Source organism: Canis lupus, chromosome 18 (assembly GCF_011100685.1).
Source record: "Canis lupus familiaris isolate Mischka breed German Shepherd chromosome 18, alternate assembly UU_Cfam_GSD_1.0, whole genome shotgun sequence".
In the NCBI taxonomy this organism is placed as follows: Eukaryota; Metazoa; Chordata; class Mammalia; order Carnivora; family Canidae; genus Canis; species Canis lupus.
In genome coordinates this window covers 13,308,885-13,328,574 of record NC_049239.1, presented here as the reverse complement: position 1 = coordinate 13,328,574, position 19,690 = coordinate 13,308,885, and the positions used below count along the sequence as shown (strand labels likewise).

Below are 19,690 nucleotides of genomic sequence, written 5' to 3'. Positions count from 1 at the left end.
CAGTTAAATTTCCAGGAACTGTGTAAGCCAGGGGACATAACAAGTAGGTATCTTAAAAAACTGACCACAGGGCAGCCCCAGTGGCTCAGCAGTTTAGCGCCACCTTCAGCATGGGGTGTGATCCTGGAGACCCGGGATTGAGTCCCACGTCGGGCTCCCTGCATGGAACCTGCTTCTCCCTTTGCCTGTGTCTCTGCCTCTCTCTCTCTCTGTCTCTATGTACAAAAAGAGGGAAATGGAGAAGTTCAGAAGCGAGGAAAACAAAAATTTCGAAGGAGATGGAGAAAATGAAAGCAATCAAGGAGACTAAAGAGCATTCAGAGAGAAAAAAAAAAGAAGACAAGGAAAAATGGCAAGGGATGGTTTAGAGAAAGTAAGTGGGTAGTAGTGTCAAAGATCAAACACAATGAAGGCTGAATACTGGAAACTGGACTTGGCATTTCAGGATTTGATTGTCCATCAGAAGAATCATGTAATGCTTCTCCTTTACAATTGTCTCATTCATATAGAAGGAAAATCAGAAGCGCCCCACAAATTATTTCAGCTATGCATCTGCTCAAAACCCTATCAATCCTATCCTCTACCCTGGCAAATCCTTTACATAGTGAATCACTGTTACACACAGAATTGGTTTTTTTAGGAATGTTGTAGTGAACCAATGAATTCGGGCAAACTGAAGACAAGCAATTAAAGGAACCAAAAAGGGACACCTGGGTGGCTCAGTGGTTGAGCATCTGCCTTCAACTCAGGCCAAGACCCCGGAGTCCTGGGATCAAGTCCCGCATCAGGCTCCCTGCCGAGAGCCTGCTTCTCCCTCAGCCTATGTCTCTGCCTCTCTCTGTGTCTCATGAATAAACAAAACTTAAAAAAATAAAAATAAAGGAACCTAGAAGAGAGCACTTAGAGAATTAGGAAATTTTTTAAGCACAGAACTCAGAAGTCACACGAGAGGTATTACGAAGAGTCAAACCCTCTTTACAAGTTCAAGTAAGATAACGACCAAAAAGTATCTATTTATCTACAAGGAGATCAGCAGAGACCTTGGCAAAGAGATTTCAATGGTGTAGAATGAAAGTGACTTGGTCCTTGAGACAGGAAAAAAAAAAAAAATCCAGAGCACGGGAGGAAGACTGTCTTTAGAAGCAGAGATGCCACTTCTATTATAATGGAAAATACAAGGTGGTTAAAAAAAAAAAAAAAAAAGACATTACAGATCTAGGCTTAGTTTATAGGTTTGATGGCAAGAAATGGAGGAAGTTCACATCTCTTTTCATGGAAGTTTAAAGTCATTTGTTGAGCTTGAAAGGAGAGGTCTGCAAGAGTAAGGATTTAAATAATCACCAAGGAAGATGGTAAACTAAGTAGGAAAATACAGAAGGCAGAATTAAGGACTATTAGCCCTTCAAAAACTGATTACAATTCCAGAATGCATCCTACTAAAATAAAATATACACCTATGCCTGGCATGTGTTGTTTCTTCCACTTCCTCATCTAGGGAAGTTCTATTTACACTTCAAAACCAATTCCATTTGGAAAGCCTTCCCTGACACTCCCCTAATCACTCCCAGTTATCATCCCCCTCTGTATTGACTTTGTACACAATTCTGCTACCCAGCAACATTATATTATAATGCTTACCTTTATAGCTATTTCCCCTTAGTAAAATGGCAAGCTGTTTGAGGGTGGGAAATGCACACGTATCAGGAGTTCAAAACTTGGCGAAATGGAATTTAAACTAAGATACGAAGATGCATTGGACAGAGATCCTAACCGAGAGAATCTAACACAACTTTGTTCAGAAAACCACCTGATTAGTAAGTTTTTGAAAGGTACCCTTATGAACTGTGGAATACAAAAAGCGGGGCAGCCTGGGGTGCTCAGCGGTTTAGCGGGGCCTTCAGCCCAGGGCGTGATCTTGGAGACCCAGGGATCGAGTCCCACGTCGGGCTCCCTGCGTGGAGCCTGCTTCTCCTTCTGCCTGTGTCTCTGCCTCTGTGTGTGTGTGTGTGTGTGTCTCTCATGAATAAATAAATAAAAATCTTAAAAAAAAATACAAAAAGCAGTTCTATAATGCAGCAGAAAAAGTACACAAACTATGTCACTACCAGGTAGAAGGTGATGGCGATTAGGAAAGAAAATAAGAAAATTAAGAACAGATGAAAAGAAACTTGAACTTTATCCTGAAGGAGATTTGTGGCAGGTTCACTGGATTAACACAATTTAATGTGCTCCTCAAATATACTACGTTTAACTTACTTCCTGGGGTTTTCTTCTCTCCAAAACTATCAATAAGCTGCTATATTCAACACATATGGTTCATCCCTGCCTGAACTAGTGCTCCGAAGTCGCCTCCAAGTCTGCGAGTGGGCCACCTGTGCAACCCAAGAATCTGTTCACAGAGGGAGGAGGCGTCCAACTCTGCCCAAGGATGAAGCCCTCTGACATTACGAGCTGTCGCCTATCGGTTCTGGGTCCGTCACTTTTCACGGGATCCGACGCCGCCTCCTCGCATCAAACTGCGGCGGCGGCAGCGGCTGTCAACCCGGGCCACCGGGGCACGGCGGTCCCAGGACCTCAGGGCGCGGGAAGGGTGGAGCCGAAATGAGGGGCAACCAGGAATGAGGCTCCCGCTGGACACCCGGGAGGGAAGGGCACAGCCAGCCTCTGCAGAAGCAGGTCGGTGCGGCCCGCTCCCGGGCGCCAGGGGGCCGGGCGGGGGGAGTGGTCACGTCGAGACCGGAAAACTTTCTGCAGAGCGACGGGTTGAGTCCACCGCCCGGGCCCAGCTGCGGAGCAGGACCGTCCCGCAGGCCCGCCCCCCGGACAGAGCCAGACTCCTTACCGTCCTGCAGGAGCTCCCGGACTGTCGCTGCCGCCGCCCCACAGCCCAGAGCCCCGTGGCCAGCCACAGCGACGCCGCCGTCACCACCTTCCATGTTGGCAGGTGCCGGGCTGATGACGTCAGCGGACGCCCCGCCCCGCCCAGGTGCTGACGCGCAATGCCCGCGCCGCCGGCCCCGCCCCGCCCACGGCCTGGGGAGTCGGCTCCGCGGGCGCTGCCGCCGCCGCCGCGCGAATCTCGGGCTGGGAGCAGCGGCGCGGGGCCCGGAGCCGGCGCGCGCGGAGAGCCGAGGCGGCGGGCTTGGCGCCGTGTGCCGTCGTGCCCCCGGCCCAAGAGACGGCGGGCGCGGGAACCTGGCCGTGCAAGTATTCAACCCGGAACCGGGGCCTCCCGGCGGAGGCCGGACGCGAGAGCGGAGGTTTCTGGGAGCTCCGCGGGCACAGCCGGGGCCTCGGGCGCCGCGCGCCTTGGCTGGCCGCCCTGGGGTGGACGCTGGCGGGAGAGCTGGGGCAGGATGAGCGCGGAGGACGGAGTTGGGGGGAGCCGAAGGCTGGTGGACAAGGAGGACCGACCCGGGAAAGCCCAGCGGACTCATCCTCTGCCCTCCCTTGACCTTGAGCTTTTTCCGCCTCTTCCTGTCTCTTTCAGCCGCGTGCTAGGGGTGATGCCAAACTTTTTTTTTTTTCCTCTTTCAAACGGACGGATTTTCCATGATCTCCAACTAACAGTATTGAAGCTGCCGAATCAAGTTAGTTCCCATGATCTTCTCCGCTAATGCATCTGCATTATTCACTGAGGTCCCCGCCCCCGAGATGCACACTGATAAGTTAACGGGTCGGCCACCCTGGTACGAGAAGGTTAAGCATCCCTGCACAAGGATCTGTAATATAGGGGATCCCTGGGTGGCTCAGCGGTTCGCGCCTGCCTTTGGCCCAGAGCGTGATCCTGGAGGCCCGGGATCGAGTCCCGCATCAGGCTCCCAACATGGAGCCTGCTTCTCCCTCTGCCTGGGTCTCTGCCTCTCTCTCTCTTCCTCTCCGTGTCTATCATAAATAAATAAATAAGTAAAATCTTTTTTAAAAAAAATCTGTAATATAACTTGCCCTATGCCCAGAGAACCAGTTTTTACCAATTCCGAAGCCACATGGTTCCCTCGTTTCTGCTAATAGTATTTCAACAAGGTGCTATAATAGTACTTTGCGCATGTAATGCTCAAAACCAGTCCGGTGAGCGTGTGTCTTATGCTTTCCCTCGACTTTGTCTCAGGTTTTTCCCTAGTGTTTTTGGTCTCAATCACAGTCTGGCTAGAATTGTTGGTTCTGAATGAATCACGTGAATTGGCTCAGGGCAATGTGCTCAGACTCACACTAGAATTCATTATCCATAATACAATTTTTAAGAATTCTTTAATGTTGATGAATAATATCTTTGTTTTTTGTTTTTAAGATTTTTATTTATTCATGAGAGACACAGAGGCAGAGACACAGGCAGAGGGAGAAGCAGGCTCCATGCAGGGAGCCCCACGTGGGACCTGATCCTGGGTCTTCAAGATCCCGCTGTGGGTTGCAGGCGGCGCTAAACTGCTGAGCCACCAGGGCTGCCCTGAATAATATCTTTGAATTATGGGTTCTTTTTTCTGTCCTTAGCTTTTACTTTGGGAAGGTTCTAGAAAAGTTGCGTAAAACTCATTCATTTAGTGAAGAGTTTTGAGCCCCAACCGTACACACCAGCATGAGTTTACAAATAAGACTCCATTCCTGTCATGTCCCAGTGGAGCTCATAAGGTAGAAACCCATGTAGACAAACAATGGTACCAGGTGCTTGGTAGTTTGGATTTGTTTATCAAGCTTAACTACACATTGAAATCACCTGGAGAGCTTTAAAAAAAATTTAAAAAAAAACACTGATACCTGCATGGTAAGCCCGGAGATTCACACTTAATTGGTCTGGGGTATGGTTTGAGCATCCTGAGTCTTAAAAGCTCCCCAGATTATTCTAATGTAGAACCAAGATTGAAAACTACTGATTTATTCATTAAGCAAATACATATTGAGGGAGGCCTTTGTACCATGTACTGGAACTACAAGAATGAGTGGGAATGAAATTGTTCTTGCTGAAGTTCCTAATGACCTAGTTGCTATTAGATGCTTTTTGTTAGTCTTTTCCTTACTTAACTCTTCTGTGATGTTTAAGATGCTTATCCCCTCTTTCTTTGATACTCTCCCGTCTTCAGTCTTTGAATATCACTCTTCAGGTTTATTCTTCTCAGCTCCAGAATTCACATCACTGTCTCCTTTGCATTACTCTTTTTCTTTTAGTTGAATGTTGATGCTTCTAAGGATTTCTTGCCAGATACGGCATCTTTAAGTGCTTTGTCCATGTTCTTGATTTTTTTTCATTTCAACTTATTACCTAAAAGTTAAAGACCATCAGTCTCTATCTCTAGTTTTTTCCTGAGCATCATATCTGTATAAGCAGTTGTGAGACATCACCATCTGGAAATCTCATGAGCACCTCAAATTTAATGTGCCCAAATGTGAACTCCTGTTTCCCTGGTAAAACCTAGTCCTCTTTATTTTCTGTCTCATAGATTGGACTTACACCCACCCAGCCTCAAAAGCCAAAGCATGCACATCATCCTAGAATTCTCTCATACTATACAACATGCACTGTCCTGAAATTTAGCTGATTTCCACCAACTAAATATCTTGCCAGCTTATTTTTATTTCTAAATAGCTCCTAAGTGGGTTCTCATTTCTTATTCCTAGCGACCCAGGTCAGACACTCAGTATGCATCGGACTGGCTTACTACAATAGCCTCCTTTGATATTTTGCCAAAAGTCCTTCCCCCTTTCAGTAAAATTTTTCTAAATCAGAAATCCAGTCATATCATTTTCCCATTGAAATGTTTCATTTACACATATATAAGGAGAGACAGCCAATCCAAAACTACCTGCTATGTATGAAAGTATGTTATATGCACACGCATGTTGGGCACATATGAAACATCACCCACGGAGGTGGAAAAATGGTTAACCAAGGCCCTATAGTATAAAATTATTTAGATTTTATTCCAGGTTAGTATAAAGGTCCATGGTTATACAGGCCTTCTCCCTCTTCTAGTATGCTCAGATAACACAGGACTACTAATGGTTCATTCTTCAGGTTTATTTCATCATTTTCAAGCCTCTGGTTTTATATGTTGCTCCCTGTAACAGGACAGTAGGACAGCCCCCCATCTCCCACATATGTTAGCTAAAGCTTTCCCTCCTCTGCAGTTGATGTATTCCCTCATTTCTCTAGACACTTATTTCCACAACAGTTAAATTGTGTCTAAGTGCATGTATTAGAACTACCATGTTGTGTAAGTATGTCTAACTAATACATTTTTAAAGACAAGAAATGTATTTCCATCTGTATTCCCAACACATAGCAGGAACTTAATATTTGTTGTATGATTAAATACATGTCCATGCCCTCAAAAACTCAAGTGGATGTGTTATTATTATACTCCATAATAATGAAAAGTGCACATGGCGACAGGAGAACCTAGGGTGTAGTGAGTAAGTAAGATCATCTCTGGGATTCAGAGAAGACAGAATCAAGATGGGGGATGATTGCACACACTACGGCAATGCTCGAGATTTGATGAAAGGTACTGCTCGGTTGACACACTTGTGGGACATGGAGAAGTGGAGAGCAAGCTCCAGGTTTCTGACTAGAGTGTGTACGGATGGCATAGTTAGGATATGAAATGCCAGAGGGAAGAAACAGGCTTGATTCATGAAAAGGAACTACCTTTCTGTTGCTTATGTTTTACTTATGTGGGCTTACATTGGTCTAATCATAAATTTTTACTTTAAAAAAGGAGGTAAGGGGTGCCTGGGTGTCTTAGTTAAGCATCCTACTCTTGATTTCACTCAGGTCCTTATCTCAGAGTCATGAGATCGAGCCCCGTATCGGGCTTTGTGCTCAGCACGGAGTCTGCTCATCCCTCTCCCTCTTCTCTTCTCCCATGCTCACTCACACTCTCTCAAACTCTTTAAAGTAAGTAAATAAAAATTATAAAGAGATAAAAGACTGAACATTGGTCAATAAAGCTAGCTTGTTTCAACTGTATACTACCTAAAGAAGTCGAAATTCTTGGCTTATATTTAGATTATAACTACTTTCTAGGTGAGCTAAACAAAAAAATTGCATGTTGAGCAATTAGACCTTCCTAAAGTTTGCCCATATCTGTTGCTAAGTTACTGAGGCCAAACATTGGAATATGGAAAGCGGCCAACCCTATGAAATGACAGCATTTTAAGTATAGCAAATTTAAAAACATTTAGGAACTACTTAATCACTTGTATCTGGATATAAAATTGATTTATTCAGGGACACCTAGGTGGCTCAGTGGTTGAGCATCTGCCTTCAGCTCAGGGTGTGATCCTGGGGTCCTGGGATGGAGTCCCGCATCAGGCTCCTCACTGGCAGCCTGCTTCTCCATCTGCCTGTGCCCCTGCCTCTCTGTGTCTCTCATGCATAAATAAATAAAAATCATCTTTTTAAAAAAGTGATGTATTCAATTACATGATCATAATTAGAATTTTTGCTAGTTGATAGCACATTTAAATTTTTAAATAAAAGTTTGCCTTCTGATCCAGATACAAAGAATAGAAATTGTGAATAACAATAAACATTAAATAGACCAGTAAATCTTAGAAATGCTAACTACTTCAAGTTGTTCGATTAACCCCATTTAGCTTTCCTGTATACAACAAGGTATTTCAAGTGCCAGACATACACAGTCTTATACATTAAATTATTCAAATCAGATTCTCTGGTTTATCAATACCAAACAAAATAACATGGGAAATATTAAACATAATATGAAAAGCCGTGCTATGCTAAGAAAAAAACTTGTAGCTTTCCACATCTTGAGCATTTATTAATTTGAGCAGAAAATGTTACTTTAATGAGTTAAGTATAGAATTTGAATCTGTTAGTGTTTGACACGAACAAGCATAATTTGTACTGAATATATAAACGTGATGATTTCACAGTGTACTAAAAACTGTCAGTGACTTATAGAGATAGGATTCTGTAGTATCCTATTTGATACTGTGAAAAAAAGCTAAAAAGATTCCTGAGCCCACAAGCCTGACAAAAAAATACATATTCTTGGCAGTTGAAATTGTTAGAATGATGGGAATTCATCTAATGAAAGTAATTTTTCTCTATGCAAACTGTCTTTTTCAGATTTGAAGCAAATCTGTATTCATGAAGAGTGACTGCATACCAACCACAATATGTCAAGAAAGAAAAAAAGATCCAATAGAAATGCTTCATTCTGGGCAGCTGGTAAAAGTCTGTGCCCCAATGGTTCGATATTCAAAGTAAGTATTAGTAAATGGTTAATGAGCCAAGATGTGATTTCCTTTTTGTGCTCTGACCACCATATGGGATCATCAAACACCTAGTTTTGGGATTATGTCTAGGCTGGCATGCTGGTGTATGCCTGTTATGTGCATGGTCTTGAGTAAACAATTCACCCCTTCAAACTTCACTTTTTATATCTATAAAAAAAAAGATATCTGCTTATAACTCCCACCTATAAAGATATAGTGGATATTAAATAAAAGGATATTAAGTAAATCTAAACATTCATGCACAGGTTTTTGTTTGAACATAAGTCTTCACATGTCTAGATCAAATCCCTACAACTACAATTGCTAGATCATGTGATAACTATATGTTTAGTTTTTTTAAGAAACTGCCAAATTTTCCAGAGTGTCTCTACTGTTTCACACTTCTACCAACAGAATATGAGGGATCTAGTTTCTCTTCATCTTCATCAATGTGTAATAATGTCATCTTTTAGTTTTAGCCATCTGATAGGTGTGGAGAGATATCTCATGATTTTAATATCCATTTCATAGCTAGCGATGTTGGAAATGTTTTCATATGTTAATTTGTCCCCTGTATATTGTTGGAAAAATATTTATTTATGTCTGTTGCCAATATTCTAGTTAAATTATTTGCTTTTTTACTATTGAGTTGGTTTTTGAATTTTTTCAATTGTGGTAAAATATAGCTTAGACATTTTAAGCATTTGCAGTTCAATAATGTTAAGTGCATTCACATTGTTATACAGCCAATCTCTAAAACTCTTTGTTTTACAAAACTGAAACTCTACACCTATTAAACAATAGCTCCCCATTCCACCACCACCCCCCAATTCCTGTCAACCATCATTCTACTTTCTCACTCTTTGAACTTGACTACTCTAGGTATTCATATAAGTGAAATTATATAATAGTTGCTTTTTTGAAACTGACTTATTTCACTTAGCATTATAGCCTCGGGGTTCATCCATGTCATAGCATGTATCAGAATTTCCTTTATTTTAAAGGCTGAATGATATTCTGTTTGTATGTATGTACTCCATTTTATTTATTGATTTATGGATGCTTGGGTTGCTTCTACATTTTGGCTATTTCAAATAATACTGCTATGAATATGGATATATAAATGTCTTTCAGTTCTTTGGGATATATGCCCAGCAGCAAGTGTTAGATCATATGACAATTCTATTTTTAATTTTTTTGAGGAATGTCCATATTGTTTTCCATTTTTATATTCCCACCAGCAAGCAGTATTACAAGAGTTCCAATTCCTCACCACCCTCACCAATACTTACTGTATTGTTTTTTCCATAGTCATCCCAGTGGATGTAAAGTGGTATCTCATTGTGCTTATTAGCTGTGTTTATATCTTTGAGGAAATGTCTACTCAAACCCTTTGCCCATTTTTGAATCAGGTTTTTGTTGTTGTTGAGTTTTTCTTTACTACTGAATTTTGAAAGTTCTCTATATATTCTAGATTATTCCTTTGTCAGATATGTGATTTGCAAATATATTCTCCCAGTATGTAGCATATTTTTTCATCTTCTTAACAAGGTCTTTGCAGAGCAAAACCTTTTTATTTAATGATAAAGTCTAATTTACCAAGTTTTCCTTTTGTAAATTGTGCTTTTGATGTCCCAAGTTTAAGAAAACTTTGTGTAGCTCGTAATCCTGAAGTTTTTCTCCTTTTTTTTCCCAAAAAGTCTTATTTTTTTGTTTTACATCTAAGTCCATAATCAATTTTGAGTTCATCTTTGTATGAATGTGAGGTTTAGAGTTGAGGGGTGTTTTATTTGGGTTTGGTTTGGTTCTGCCTGTGGATGTCTAATTATTCCAGCACCATTTGTTGAAGACTCTCTTTCCAGTATGGAATTTCTTTTGCATCATTCTCAAAAATCATTTGGACATGTTTATGTAGCTCTTTATCTGCATTCCCTGTCCTGTTCTGTTGAGCTATGTGTCTATCTCCCAACCAATACTACACAATCCTGATTATTACACAATCCTGATAGCTATATAATAAGTATTTAATTAAATTAGGTAGACTAATTCCTCAAGCTTTATTTTTCTTTTTTTTCTTTATCTTTCTTTCTCAATATTGTTTTAGCTATTCTAGTTCCTTTGCCCTTCTAAATAATTTGTAATATGATTTTGTCTTTATCTACAAAATATCTTGCTGGAATTTCCAGAAGAATTGTATTAAATATGGGGAGAATTTAATTCCTTTCTATGTTGAGTCTCCCAACTCATGAACATAGATAGTATGTTTTTCCCATTTATTTAGATCTTTGATTTTTTTCATCATCATTATATATAGCTTTCAGCATATTAAGAGCTATACGAGTTTTGAAGACTTAACACCTGAGTATTTTTCTCTTTTTTTTGGAGCGATTGTAAATGATATTATACTATTAATTTCAGTGTCCATGTATTCACAGTTATATACAGAAATAAAATTGATTTTTTAATGTTAATTTTGTATCCTGTAAACTTACTGAACTTCCTTATTGGAGGATTTTTAAAATAAATTCCTTGGAATTATTTATGTGATCATCTCATCTACATATAGGGACAGTTTTATTTCTTCCTTTCCATCATATGCCTTTTATTTCTTTTTCATACACTGACTAGAAGTTCCAGCACTATGTTAAATAAGAATGATGAGAGCAAGCATCTTTGCTTTGTCCTTGATCTAAAAGAAATATGTTCTGTTTTTCATCTTTATGTATATTAGCTATAGAAGTTTTTTGCAGATGCTTTTTATCAAGTGGAGAAAGTTTTCCCTCTTCCTATTTTCTTGAGTTTTTGGTTTTTTTAATCATGAATGAGTATTATTTTGTCAAATGCTTTTTCTATATTGATTGATACAATTACATGATGTTTCTTTTAGCTTTTTAACAGAGTAGATTCTATTGATTGATTCTGAATTTTGAACCTTCTGTTTTAACTTTTTTTTTTCTGCCATCACTATAGCAGGAGAGAAATGAGAAAGCACTACCCCACTACTAGGAGGTGAAAGTAAAAGTCCTGATTTCTTATTTGGTCTCCTTTGACACTCTGGGTGCAGGGGGAATGGCTCCTCATTACTGCTAACCTGGGGGCAAGCCATGAAGGGGATGGTCTGGTACCTGCTGGACTATATTGAAAGTCCTAGCCTTTCACCAAGCATCCTCTGATACTATTTAACAGTGGGAAGGGAGAAAGTATTAAAGTTACTGGCCAGCAAGTATTAAAGTCCCAGTTCCCTACCTGGCCTTCTCTGACGCCACTATGAAGGTGTGTCAGAAAAGTTTGTTATAGCCTTGGAAAGGTGGAAGTCTAAGCTCCCCACTCAACACATGCTTCTGGAGGTGGGGCCACAGTTTTGTCTCTGGTGTTTGGTTTGTAATTGTTCTGTCTTACTAGACTTCCCCTTTCCTAGTCCTTGGTCAGACAGAGCTGACTTTTGTTGGGGCTCTTTTTGTCTCACTCATTGGTATTTGTGGCTTGCCAGCTTCTTTAGGGCCAAATCTAGGATATTTGAGGCAAAAAGGAAATCCAGGCAAAAACTCACCACTGTTGTTCCTCATATCCCAAGGTCACTAGCCTTTCTGTTTTCTTGTCTCCAACTTTCAGAGTTTTCTTATGTTTGTTTTATATAGTCACCAATGTTAAAAAAAAAATTCAACTGAGTAAATTTGAAGATCTCACTGGCCTCATTAAGCAATTCAGAATCAGACAGCATCCCACCTAGCAAGTAAAGAGATGTTCCATGGATTTGTACAAAATGGGAGGTTTTTATAGGAAGGAAGGTAGAGCAAGAAGTTATTAGCAAAAGAAAAGGAAGATTGGTTCAGGCCAGGATATCTTTTGGTGGGGACAGGAACAACAGGAATTTTTTTATCCTGCAGGTTACCTTATTATTGCTGTTCAAGAAATTTCAGATTGACTTTAAAAGGTCACATTCCTGGGAAACTGTAATTAAGTCTTGGTTTGCAGTCATGGAGGTGGCAAATGACTCCAATTTGGGCTTGTTTTTTTCTTTTTTTAACAGCCAGAATAGGGAAAAGTATGTCTACTCTATCCTCTCAAAGGCAGGACTTTCCTCTAATAAATATTTAACAATTAAACTTGGAAGTACATATGATTGTGATGTTTTCTAAATGCCTAATTAAAGTTTTATATGCTCACAGGTTGGCTTTTAGAACATTAGTAAGAAAATATGGTTGTGATCTGTGCTATACACCAATGATAGTTGCTGCTGATTTTGTCAGATCAATAAAAGCCCGAGACAGTGAATTTACTACAAACCAAGGTATGTGAAACCCAGAGTTTGCTGACTTTGTAAAACTTAAAAACAAAAAACAAAAAACTGTCTAATCAGAAACAACACAATTCAGAGATTTTATTTTTAAATATTTTAGTTCTTTATGTTTGTAATAAGTTTTTAACATATGTTTTTATTAGTGCCATGTAAACTCTGGATGATATATCTAAGTGTGAGGTCAGCCTTCCTTGGGGCCCCATCCTCTCACCTGAGCTATTAGGTTCTTATCTCACTGCTTCCAGTCTTGCCCCATTCCAAACCATCCTACAAACAGCCCAAAGGAACCTTTCTAAATGTAAATTTGATCACATCTCTTCCCTGCCTCAAATCCTTCTTGGACAGCTCATGGCCTAAAGCAGTGGTTCTCAAGGGGTGATACGCCAGACCAGCAGCATCAGCATCATCTAGAAACTTGTTCTAAATGGCAATTTTCCAGCTCTGCCGCAGGCCCACTGAATCAAAAACTCTGGGTATATGGTCCAGCAATCTGTTTTTAAAAGCCCTCCAGGTGATTCTGAGTTTGCTAAAGATTGAGAACCAGTGGCCTAAAGAGTAAAATTCCAGTACCTGTCACTGTGCATGGCTGGCTCAGTCAGTAAACCATGTGACACTTGACCTCAGGGTGGAAAGTTCGAGCCCCAGGTTAGGTGAAGAGATTACTTAAAAAAAAAAAATCCCAGTACCTATGAATAATATATGACATTCCTCATGATCCAGACTCTGAATATATCTTTTGCAGCTTTATCTTCCATTAGTTTCTCTCCATAGCCAACCAGCTTTATTCCTTTTTTTTTTTTTAAGATTTATTTATTTATTTTGAGAGAGAGAGAAAGTGTACTTGCACATATGAGTGGGTGAGGGGGCAGAGGGAAAGAATCTTTCAAGCAGACTTCCTGCTGGGCATAGAGCCTGTCACGAGGCTCCATCCCATGACCCATGAGATGACCTGAGCTAAAACCAAGAGTCAGAGGCCTAATCAACTGAGCTACCCAGGCATCTCCGCCCCAGCAACTTTATTCTGTAGCAATACTAATTTGTTTAAGTCCCTGAACATGCCCCATCCTCTCATACTTCTCTACCTGGAATGTCCTTTCCTCAGCCGTGCCTACACCCCAGATCCATGTCTCTCTGGCAAATGATACCACATGCTTCTTAATCCAGCTCTCAAAGTTTGTGGCCGGGGACTTTGCCTGATTGCCCTCCACTATTGTCCTCGCTCACAAGGTTTTCACTGGGCTTAATCCTGCTGTATTATAATTTCCTCTTTGTATGCCTGTCTGCTAGACTATGGGCTCCTTGAAGTCTGGAATTAACCTCTTACCGGTTCGTACCCTTAGCTTCTAGCCCTGTGTTGAAAATATATTAGACCAATAAATGGTTATTAAATTGAAATTCTGTAACTCCCTGTGTTATAATGGGAAAAAACATCTTATACCCTCAGGGAAAAGCATATTCTCCTATCTCATGTTAGTCCTATAAATCAGTGGATCGCCATAGAAATTTTGAATCAAAAAAATAAGTAAAAATAAATTAAAAAGAAAAAATAAAAAAATTCTGAATCAGTGGAAGTAGGACGATGCTCAGAAATCTGCATTTTGGCAAACACCCAGTGTATCTCATATAGATGGTCCTCAAAAGAACTTTAGGAAAATTAAAATACATCTGTCCAGAATTTATAACACTAACCCAAAGAAAGATGAGAAAAATATGTCCATTAAAACTTAAGAAATATCTGACACATGTGCTATATTAAAACTTAATTTTTTTTAAATTTTTTATTTATTTATGATAGTCACACAGAGAGAGAGAGAGAGAGAGAGGCAGAGACACATGCAGAGGGAGAAGCAGGCTCCACGCACCGGGAGCCCAATGTGGGATTCGATCCCGGGTCTCCAGGATCGCGCCCTGGGCCAAAGGCAGGCGCCAAACCACTGGACCACCCAGGGATCCCTAAAACTTAAATTTATGTGTAAGAAAGGAGCACACATGTACTCAAAGACAAACTAAAACTTGGAGAAAATATTTATAGTTATAAAATATTTATAATTTACAATAGAGGAGCACCTGGGTGGCTCAGTCCGTTAAGCGCCTGACTTGGGCTCAGGTCATGATCCCAGGCTCCTGGGATTGAGCCCTGAGTGGGGCTCCCAGCTCAGTGGGGAGTCTGCTTGTCCCTCTGCTCCTCCTCCCACTAGTGCTCTCCCTTTCTCTATCTCTTTCAAATAAATAAAATATATAAAATATATATGTGTGTGTATGTATATATTTACAATAGATAGCAGAGCTAATTTTTATAAAGCTCTTTTATAAGAAAAATTTAAAAAATAATAACATAAAGAACAATTAAAAGAAGAGTAACATAGAAAAGTGGACAGAGAATATGGAGAGCAAACCCACAAATAAAAATACACTCTATTGGATATACAATGTTGAAAAAGTTGTGAGGAAACAAAAACTGTCATCTTTCTTTCTTTTGAAAGAAAACTGTGATGTCTATCAAAATGTTGGTTAGATGCCCATCCAGCAGTTACATTCCTGGGAATTTACCCTATGAATATACTCAGAGGAGCATGTGTGTAATAGTATTCTCATCGCAGCATTGTTTGCAAAAGCCACCCAAAAAAAAGTCTAAAAGTACACTGCATGGTCCATCCACTCAAAAGAATACACTACTAAAAAGAAAATAACATTGTAGTACAGCTCCCAGATATATCAAGGGGGAAAAAGCAGTAGGCATAGAAATGTACATAAAATGTTCATGTTTGTTTAAATTTTACAGGTATACATAAAATTGTTCTGGAATACAATAAACTAATTCTCATCTTTGAAAATGAGATCTGTTCATCAAGAGTGTTAGTTTTCATTTTATCAAATTTCATACTGTTTGAATTTGTACTAAATGTAAATTACTTTTAATTTTAAATATTTAAGATTAGTTTAATGCTATCTTGTTTAAATAGATACTTCTTAGGCTGAAAGTAATCATTATCCTGTACAAACATGAAGAGTTTCATGGTGTGTGTATGTGTTTCTATGAATTTTAATGTTGAGCTATTCATTTTATCAGGTGATTGCCCATTGATTGTTCAGTTTGCTGCTAATGATGCGAGACTTTTATCTGATGCTGCTCGTATTGTCTGTCCTTATGCGAATGGCATAGACATTAACTGCGGTTGCCCTCAGAGGTAAAGCTCAAAGAAGTTGGAAGAATTTTCAGAAAAATTAGAAAAAACTATGTGAACATGGTAAACTATTTCTCCAGTTTTCCAAGAATTAAAAAGTAAAGAAGATAGAGTTAAAGCACTTGGGCTCCAAATAAGAAGCAGGAAAAAATAAGGAAATATTATGTAGGGAAATATATGCAAAGGTATTTTCTGATGGCTAAAACAATCCATAGATCACTTGATAAGTGTTTTGTCTCACTTTACCACATTTTTTTATATGTGGATCTGCCTTGATCCTCATCCATAAGTGGTTATGGAAGACTTGAACATTTATAGCAGTCCCTAAAATGAATTTTTACTGCCATGTCAGATAAGAAACTGTGATTCTATGATTTGAGAAATTGACACTTGTTTTCTCCTAATTTCTCTGTAAGAATACCTCCTTATAGTTACCCTTTCTTTGTACCACAGTTACTTGGTTGAGTCTAAATAAATGGGTATTGATAGGATGCTTAATTTGATAATAATATCCCTACCTTCCTAGCATTGTGTTAGATTATCTGTCAATAATGCAAAATGTGTTCAAAGAATAAAATCAAGGTTTTAAGTGCATCATAATCCAAGCAGATTAGACATATTTGTATACTCATTAGGAGAGTTAAATAAGCTGTTTAGTGGTCTTGGAATGCTGTAAGCCAAAAATATCTTTCTACTATTAAGATTAATAAAACATCTTGTTATGTACAATAAACATCAAATTTGGAATTTTAAAAATCTGAAGTAATTGCAATTAACTACAAATACCTAAGTCTGTTTTGGTTGAATGAATTTTAATTTAATTTTCTCACTTGCCAATGAAAGCCATTTCTCCTAAGTACTTTTTGATCTGGGAACATATTTTCCTTATCTCATATTGATCCACATTAAAATGTTGGATCTGTGAATTATAAAAGTCTGATTCCATTCCAGGTCTCTAAGATAGATAAATAGATGCACTTACAGAGCTTTTAAAATTGTATCTTCTATTCTGACTAATTACAATTCATTTGTTGTTGTGTCTGCTTTATAAAGGTGGGCAATGGCAGAAGGTTATGGAGCTTGCTTAATAAACAAGCCAGAGCTTGTTCGAGATATGGTGAAACAAGTAAGAAATCAAGTGGAAAATCCCAGATTTTCAGTATCTATTAAAATAAGGTAAAGAAAATATTTTAATCTACTGACACAATTTTCCACTACTTAGGAAATAAAATAATATTCCTTTTGTCTAAGAGTGTGGAAGTATCCATCTTTAATAAATTGGTAGCTAGTATATAGAAATGTTGAAACAAGACATTTAGTAAATGACTGTGTACCATATAATTTTTATTTATAAAAATAACAGAACGATTTCATTTTTGTATTTTTAATAGAAATTAAAACATCCCTTTATTATTAAAAACTTTCCCTCAAAAGAAACCCTCAGTTTTTTTCATGGACTGCTTAATTAATAATGCTGCGAGGGGCACCTGGGTGGCTCAGCCATTTAAGCTTCTAACTCTTGATTGTAGCTCAGGTCTTGATCTCAGAATCATGAGTTCAAGCCTCACATTGGGCTCCATGCTGGGTCTGGAGTCTACTTTAAAATAATAATAATAATGAGAAACATTCCTGGTACCAAGAGTAGAGTAATATTTGCAATCAAATTTCACAATGAAAAGAAAATAAACCTGGAATAGGTTTTTGGGTGACAGGTTAAAAACACATTTCATAATATATTATCCTACTCATGGATTGGGGGATACATAGCAGGTATTAGGATACCATTTTTCCATCCCTCTATGACAGTACTTGATGAGTTTTTCAGTTATCAAAGCCAAAAGGGTGAAGCATTAGGTAAGGTAAAATTTGTCATCCTATTTTTGCCATTAGTGAAATAGCTAAATTTAAAGTCTTAAATGGGAACTGATCTCAACAAAACCTTTCTTATAGTGGCATGTAGTGATAATATAGCAAAGCTAACTGAATAATGTATCAGATGAAATATTATTTTATTTAGCTATTAATTTTAGCATTAAAAGTTGCATGTGGTGGCGCAGCGGTTTGGCGCCTGCCTTTGGCCCAGGGCGCGATCCTGGAGACCCGGGATCGAGTCCCACGTCAGGCTCCTGGTGCATGGAGCCTGCTTCTCCCTCTGCTTGTGTCTCTGCCTCTCTCTCTCTCTCTCTCTCTCTCTCTCTCTCCATGTGACTATCATAAATAAATAAAAATTAAAAAAAAAAAAAAGTTGCATGTGGTGAATAGACATGTAATTTTGAAATGACAGGATCCATGATGACCTTACAAGAACTATAGATCTTTGTCGAAAGGCTGAGGCAACAGGAGTTTCTTGGATTACAGTCCATGGAAGAACTGTTGAAGAAAGACATCAGCCAGTTCACTATGAGGCCATTAAAATAATTAAGGAAAACATGTCTATACCTGTAATTGCTAACGGAGACATCAGAAGCTTAAAAGAAGCAGAAAATGTGTGGCATATTACTGGGACAGATGGTAAGAAAGAAGTACTTGAGTTTGATTTTAATTAGCCAAAAAAAAAAAAAAAATTGGAATAGGAGAGTGATATTAAAGTGATTTTTCATTATTTGTCTCTAAAATGGAGCCATATTTTTCTGTTGTACTGATTTAAGCTAAACAGTTCATTAAAATTATGTTAACTCTTTTACATATAGGCAGTATATTGTTTTAATTGGGATAAATTAAGTCAGTTACTTTCTGCCACCATCATATCCAGTGAATGACCAGTTAAGAAGGCTATCTTCCAGATAGCCTATTTGTGAAATAGAGATGAGAATTAGTGAACACAAAGTGGTCCTAGAAGTCAAAGGAGCTACATACTCTTGTGGTTTTATTACTCCCTTGGATTATTGGTGCACCAAAATCTGTGATAACTATTGCTAGATGGGACAATGTGGATAAACTTAACTTTAAGCAAACCCAATTTATGACAGTCTGGATTAACCGTTAAAAAAATCCCCAGAGACTAATTGTTTAATATAGACATCTTAAAAAAAAATGTTTTTAATTCTTGTAAGTACATTTAAATATTCTTAGTTTACAAATGTAGCAAATTGTTTTGTAATTGAGTTATACTAATATGTGGGTATTGTGAAACCTTATAATACTACTTATTTTTCAATATTGTCAGTTTGTTTCAAGTGTGACCTCATAACCTGTGAGTTCTTAATGTGTGAACAAATGTGATATGCTTTATTTTATAGGTGTGATGGTTGCAAGAGGACTCTTAGCAAACCCTGCCATGTTTGCTGGCTATAACGAAACCCCGCTGCAGTGCATCTGGGACTGGATTGACATTGCTCTTGAACTTGGAACTCCTTATATGTGTTTCCATCAACATTTAATGTACATGATGGAAAAAATAACTTCAAGGCAGGAAAAAAGAGTGTTTAATGCTTTGTCAAGCACATCAGCAGTTTTAGATTACCTTACAGACCATTATGGGATTTGACTGGACTTCCTAAAGTATTTTAATATTTACTTCACTTTATATCTACAGTGAAACCACCCAAGGTCACATTTTGGTTTTTACTTTAAGTCAGTGTCTCTCCCCCATAAGCATAAAAACAGTGCCCTGAGAACATTTTAAAAAGTTAGTCCTAGACCCCATCCTCAGAGATTCTGATTCAGTACATCTGTAGGATGGAAACAAAATTTAGTTGTAAAGAAGACCCCAGGTAGAGCAAACATCCTGGTCACTCTACCAAACATTGACAAAATATTGTTCTGAATCCTATTATGGATTTAAAAAAAAAAAAAATTTCCTAAAGGAATTGTGTTTTTAACATTTTTAAATAAATTTTTTATTTTAATACTAAAAGTATGAGTCTAATAGTATTTATAAGTCAACATGAAGCATGTTTGAAAATAAGTGCAAAGTGACAGAACAAATGCCAACTTCTACATAAAATGAAAAGGAACAAGAATTCTGTAT

The 19,690-nt window shown here is 38.6% G+C and overlaps 2 protein-coding genes across 4 annotated transcripts in view; one reads left to right on the top strand and one right to left on the bottom strand.

Moving 5' to 3' along the window:
- COG5 (component of oligomeric golgi complex 5) overlaps positions 1-2,981 on the bottom strand; it is a 298,141-nt gene extending 295,160 nt beyond the window's left edge. Inside the window, exon 1 of the mRNA XM_038562706.1 lies at positions 2,843-2,981. Coding sequence (XP_038418634.1) covers positions 2,843-2,936 — 94 coding nt within the window. The 5' untranslated portion in view covers positions 2,937-2,981. The remainder of the gene's footprint in view (positions 1-2,842) is intronic.
- Positions 2,982-3,083: 102 nt separating this feature from the next.
- On the top strand, positions 3,084-19,576 carry DUS4L (dihydrouridine synthase 4 like). Of its 3 annotated transcripts, XM_038562702.1 has the most exons (8): positions 3,084-3,260; positions 3,491-3,590; positions 8,087-8,223; positions 12,405-12,526; positions 15,606-15,723; positions 16,774-16,896; positions 18,005-18,231; positions 18,960-19,576. In XM_038562702.1, exons 3-8 carry the CDS (start codon positions 8,108-8,110, stop codon positions 19,205-19,207), a joined length of 954 nt encoding a protein of 317 aa, XP_038418630.1. In that variant the 5' UTR covers positions 3,084-3,260; positions 3,491-3,590; positions 8,087-8,107; the 3' UTR covers positions 19,208-19,576. The 3 variants fall into 3 exon arrangements, with proteins under 3 accessions (XP_038418630.1, XP_038418629.1, XP_038418631.1); XM_038562701.1 differs by lacking the exon at positions 3,084-3,260 and having other exon boundaries at positions 3,276-3,590; XM_038562703.1 differs by lacking the exon at positions 3,084-3,260 and having other exon boundaries at positions 3,276-3,689.
- The last annotated feature ends 114 nt before the right edge of the window (positions 19,577-19,690 follow it).

Excerpts from the sequence above, each read along its gene's own strand:
- DUS4L (XM_038562702.1), top strand. The coding sequence starts at position 8,108 with ATGAAGAGTGACTGCATACCAACCACAATATGTCAAGAAAGAAAAAAA. Across the intron at positions 12,527-15,605 it reads TGAATTTACTACAAACCAAG|GTGATTGCCCATTGATTGTT; the intron begins GTATGTGAAACC and ends TCATTTTATCAG. Across the intron at positions 16,897-18,004 it reads TCAGTATCTATTAAAATAAG|GATCCATGATGACCTTACAA; the intron begins GTAAAGAAAATA and ends TTGAAATGACAG.